This window comes from Callospermophilus lateralis, chromosome 7 (assembly GCF_048772815.1).
Source record: "Callospermophilus lateralis isolate mCalLat2 chromosome 7, mCalLat2.hap1, whole genome shotgun sequence".
Classification (NCBI taxonomy): domain Eukaryota; kingdom Metazoa; phylum Chordata; class Mammalia; order Rodentia; family Sciuridae; genus Callospermophilus; species Callospermophilus lateralis.
The window spans coordinates 130,313,218-130,318,223 of record NC_135311.1 but is presented as its reverse complement, the minus strand read 5'-3'; the positions used below and the strand labels follow the sequence as shown (position 1 = coordinate 130,318,223).

Sequence of the window (5,006 nt, the reverse complement as noted above, 5' to 3'; positions counted from 1 at the left end):
AATGACCTAAAATGAATGAATACATGAATCGCGGCTGGCGCCCTCTCCAGATGCCAGAAATCCAGAGAGAAGGCTCCAGGACTGTGGCCTGCTGGGGCTTACTCTGGGCACTTGGGGAGCGATGGCATGGATCCAGGTGTTCAGGGATGGTTAACCCACTGCCTCCTCTGTTTTTTTCCTGCTTCCTCAGGGGTCCTGAGAAGCAATGGCCACAGAAGTCCCTGTGAACACAGCACCACCGGAGCCCAGCGCTGTCGTCGACATTGCAACTGACAGCTTTCTTTGGCAGTCAAATTCCCTCAGAATGCATGTCATCAGGCCCAAGTCTGCCAAGGGCCGGACGCGGCCCACTCTGCACAAATCCCAGGGGAAGGAGGACAGCCCCCAGAGCACCGCTTCCCCCCGGCCACCAGCCATTCCCTGCGAGTCTCCTGGCAGCCAGAAGCCAGGAGCCTGTGCGCCCTTTTCTCCATCCCAGGGGGCCTTCGAGGAGATCCCTGAACTGCTGCAGCAGGGGCCCCTCGCGGCTTGCTCTTCCCTCAATAAGTACCCCGTCCTGCCTTCCATCAGCAGGAGGCGCCTCCAGGAGGGGGCTGTGGACACGGTAGCCAAAAAGGCCAGCTCACTGCAACTGAGCAGCATCCGGGCCCTTTACCAAGAGGAGGCCTGCACTGTGAAGCCAAGCAAAGAAGATTCTAGAGCTTGCGCTGGTGCCCTGGAGAGGAAGTTTGCCACTGGAACCAAGAAGCAGGGCCCCTCCCAGGATCGAAACCTGGAGGAACCATCAGACCAAGAACCCAGGCTGCTGCTCGCTGTCCGATCACCCTCAGGCCAAAGGTTCATCCGCCATTTCCGGCCAACTGATGACTTACAGACGGTGGTGGCCGTGGCTGAGCAGAGGAACAAAGCGACCTACCGAGGCTGCAGCATTGAGACCATGGAGGTGCCCCGGAGACGGTTTTCTGACCTCACCAGATCGCTGCAGGAGTGCGGGATCCCCCACAAGTCCGTGCTGGGCATCTCCCAGGAGGAGAGGGAGGGGTGGCCCTGATCCACACCACTTAGCTGGGGTCCTGGGTCTCTGAGCAAGGAGCGTGCTTGGGTGCCGGGGCCTCCCAGGCAGCCTGGCTCCAAGTGCCATGTGAGCCCGGTGCAGCTGTGGTCCCTGGGTCCCATCTTCACAGCATGTCATCTGCTGATGTGCTGAGTGCACAGCAAAGACTCCTTGGACCACCCTCCGTGCTCTCCACCTCTGGAGCAGCTGGAAATATCCAAGGCTATTCCTTAAACAGCTACAACCAGTGTGCCGGGTCCTCCTAAAACAGAGATTCTTTCTAGAGCATTTCCTCCCTGAACACAAACCCTCACTCTCTTGAAGCCGATGGTTTGCCTTTCTGTATTTGATGCAGGATTAAACACTAGAGAGGATTCTAATCTGGTAAATAACCAGGGTCTAGGAAATATCTAACTGGCATTTGTATTTCTTGCAAGTGTATCTTTAAGAAACAGGCTGCTGACCTTGTCTCTGGAAGCAGCCCCTCTGCTGGGCTTGGGGGTAGTCAGTTGCTTAGGGATTTCTATTAGTGTGACTGAGGCATCAAAGGGAAGACGAGGTCTTCTGCTATTGCAAATCCCCCAAGATAGCACCACTTCTAGCCGTCCCGGAGCCGGAGGTGGGTGCTCCCACAGCCCTGGATTAGGCAGTGCTGCTATTCAATGGGAACCAACTTGGGTTTCCATTCCTGTAGCTTCTCCATGCACACTTCCTCCAAAACTGAGAAAAGCCAATGCAATCTGATTTCCTTTGCTTTTGTCATGGATGGAATCTTCTGTTTTTGAAATAGACAAACCTACAAGTCTGTTCAAGTTTGTACTAAGGGCCCCTTATAAATAGTTTCATTCCCCAGTTTTGGTGTCACACCCACTTCAAGCATGGAAGGTCCTTTGAGGCAATGACAGCACACCCTGTGCAGGAGGAGGAGCGCACCTGCCTGGGGTTGCTTTGCTGTGCCCGTGCCAAGACCACGGCCATGAGGCAGGCTGGCTGGCACCAAGTGCCTTAGCCCCAGATGCCCTGAAGACTGTGGCGTCCTGATTTTCCAAGGCTGAAGTTGAGATGTGGACAAGTTGCCAAAGTTTTCTTGTATTGTGGGTCCAGCCAAACCTGCACAGCTCATCTGGATCCCTTTACTCTGAATCACCATTCAGAGTAAGGAACACTCAGACCTTCTGGGCACCGGCACCCTCAGAGCTTGGCCCTCACAAAGCTGTGGGTACTGGTACGTTCCCCCACCTCCTAGGTACACAGGGAAGGCAGGAGTCAGGGGTTCTAACAGCACATAAATGTTGCTGCCTCACCTCCAGGACAGCTTGTGCACAGATGTAGCCGGTGGTTGGAAATGTGACTTCTGGTGCATTCTGTGAAGAAGGCTGGCCTGTCCCAGCTGTACCACATGCCTGTCCCAGCTGTACCCAGGTCACTCAAGGCCAGGTTGGTTCTGAAAGTTTGCTAAATTTCTTACACTATCTTGATTTAGTTGGTAGCTCCTTTAATTGGAAAGACCAAGTGGGCTGGCCTTGCTTTGGGAAGAGCCACAAAACTAGCCACCTCTTCCAATTTTTGACCATGACAGAAGGGCTGGGGGCTCGAGCCTGGAATCTGTGGCACAGGAACTTCACCTTCCCCCAGGTGAAGCACAAGCACATAACTCTGCCTCTGATCTACAACCTGGGGGAAGAGGCTCCCGTAAAATCCCACCTACTCTATGGTAAGAATAAAATCCCACCCACTGCGACTTGGTAATTTCTCTAGACAGGAAAGCCTTAGCCAGCTCGAGTGACATGTGGCCTGCCCGAAGGACCAGAACCCTCTGCCCTTAGGGGTGGGCTCTGCTCTGCAGGCTAGAACTCGGGGGTAATGAATAAAATGGGAGCCAAGAAGCAGAGAAATATTTTTGGAAGTTGAGGATATGTGAATAAAGCTAGATTTGAACCATCATAATAAACATTTTGGACAAAAGATGATAATGCTAACAATAAAAGCTGATTTGTGTGAAATGGTCTGTGAAGAAACACATCTTGTCTTTTAGCCCATCATACACTGTGGATAGAGGGGTGTGGAGACATCATCTGGGGTTTTCTCCCTGGGAAACCCCATGTTCTACCCTCACAACCAAGTCTTCCTCCCACACTTTAGGTGCCACTAAGTTCTGGCTCCTGCCACGGCTCTTAGCTGGTCTGTACAGGAAGACTGTCCGGAATTTCTCCTAAAAATCATCACAACGGCTCTTTTGTGTTGGCGAGAACAGATGATTTCAGAATTCAGAGTTCTTGATGGCTCTGCTTGTGGCCTTACCAATTTTAGGCACCTTGGCCAAATGGGTTCGACTGGGCCAGGGCACTCTCTTGGTAGCCCTGGAGAGGCTAGCCTGGCTCACCCATTTTGTGGTCACAGAACTGGTCATAAGTTAAATAAGGGTCTGGGGGCATACACTGTGCCACTCTTGACAGGCACGGGTGCCCTAGCAAGAGAATGCATGCAAAGGAACATGAAGCCAGCCCTGAACTCTCAAGCCTACTGATGTCAGTGGCTGTGGCTGTGCCCATGAAGGACACCAGAGGGAGGATCACACTGTATCATCCCGTGTCATTATTATTATGATGATTATTATTATTATTAGGGATTGAACCCAAGGACACTTCATCACTGAACTACATCCACAGTCTTTTTTAATTTTTACTTTGAGACAGGGTCTAAGTTGCTGAAGCTGGCCTCAGGCTTGTGATCCTCCTGCCTCAGCCTCCCAAGTAACTGGATTACAGGCACATGCCGCTATGCTGGGCTTGATTCCATATCTTCTCCTGCCTCCTACAAAGGAAACTTCCCCACCTTTTCCAGTCATGGTGCTGGAAGACTGCTCTTAGGATCATGAACTTTGCATAAGACAACGCTTATTATTATTAATAAGCATATTCCCTGATTAAGTCCAGTAGGTAAATTAGTCTTGGCAGCAGAAAGAACAGCAGGAGAAATAAGTGACTCATCATTTAGAATCCAAAAAATTTGTACCAACAGATGGCAGGTGGTTTTAGCATAATGTCCCTCTCTCTGGAATTACCCAGGGACCCGGTCAAGAGCCATCAGGCCAGGGCAGTCCTGCTGAAGAGATGGCCTGTGAACATGACCAGGGGCCAGCAGTTACCCCCGAGTTCATGTGTCACAAAGATGCTGAGATGTATTCGACTCCAGAAATGACCTTAAAAACCCGTGATGGGTCGCCAGCGATGGAGAAGGTGGCACGAGAGGCGCTGGACTTAGCCCTCATTTGTGCTCTTATGGACCATTTTAAATGGGTTTCCAACATTAATGCCACCCAGACCCAGGGGACGAGAAGTTTCTCTTTACATGATTCTTTCAGGTCTGTGTAAATAAGTCAAGAGAAAAGAGTACTTGATTTCCTGTAGTTTGGGGCATCTTCTGTGGTAAGAGGATCCCTTTTTCTACCTTCTAAACAAGATCACAATGGAAATTAGGTTCTTCTGCTTTGGTGTTAGTGTGGAAGTCATTCTGAGGATTAATCAGGAACATCTCTTTTCTTAGTCAAAGGCAACACACTGCAATGACAATGAAAGTTCCAGAGACTATCTGCCCTCACCCCAAACTGGAAACAACCAAACCCACCCTAAAAGCAGGAAGGCCAAATCCAGGACGGAGCAGCTGGCAGCCAAAGTAGAGCAGACTCTTGGTGACTCAGTTACCAACAGGCAAGACAGTAACTCACACTATAAAAATAAAATTGGGAGTTTTTTATTTTTTGTCCACACCAGTGACGCGCTGGTCTCCTCTCCCGATTAGGGACATTCCTACCATCTCCTCTGTTCCTCTTGGTGCCTCCACATTCAAACAGCTCGGGCTCTCCTGAACAGCCGAGGAGGAAGCACGAATCCCTGCAGCTATTTCTGGACACATTTAAATCCTGTCCCATCCCAAGAGGCTGAATAACTGA

The 5,006-nt window shown here is 50.8% G+C and overlaps 1 protein-coding gene across 1 annotated transcript; it reads left to right on the top strand.

Annotated features, from left to right (window-relative positions):
- The first annotated feature begins 205 nt into the window (after nt 1-205).
- Nucleotides 206-1,051, top strand: Ubxn10 (UBX domain protein 10). Its single transcript, XM_076863640.1, has one exon. The coding sequence runs from the start codon at nt 206-208 to the stop codon at nt 1,049-1,051; it is 846 nt and encodes a 281-aa protein (XP_076719755.1).
- The last annotated feature ends 3,955 nt before the right edge of the window (nt 1,052-5,006 follow it).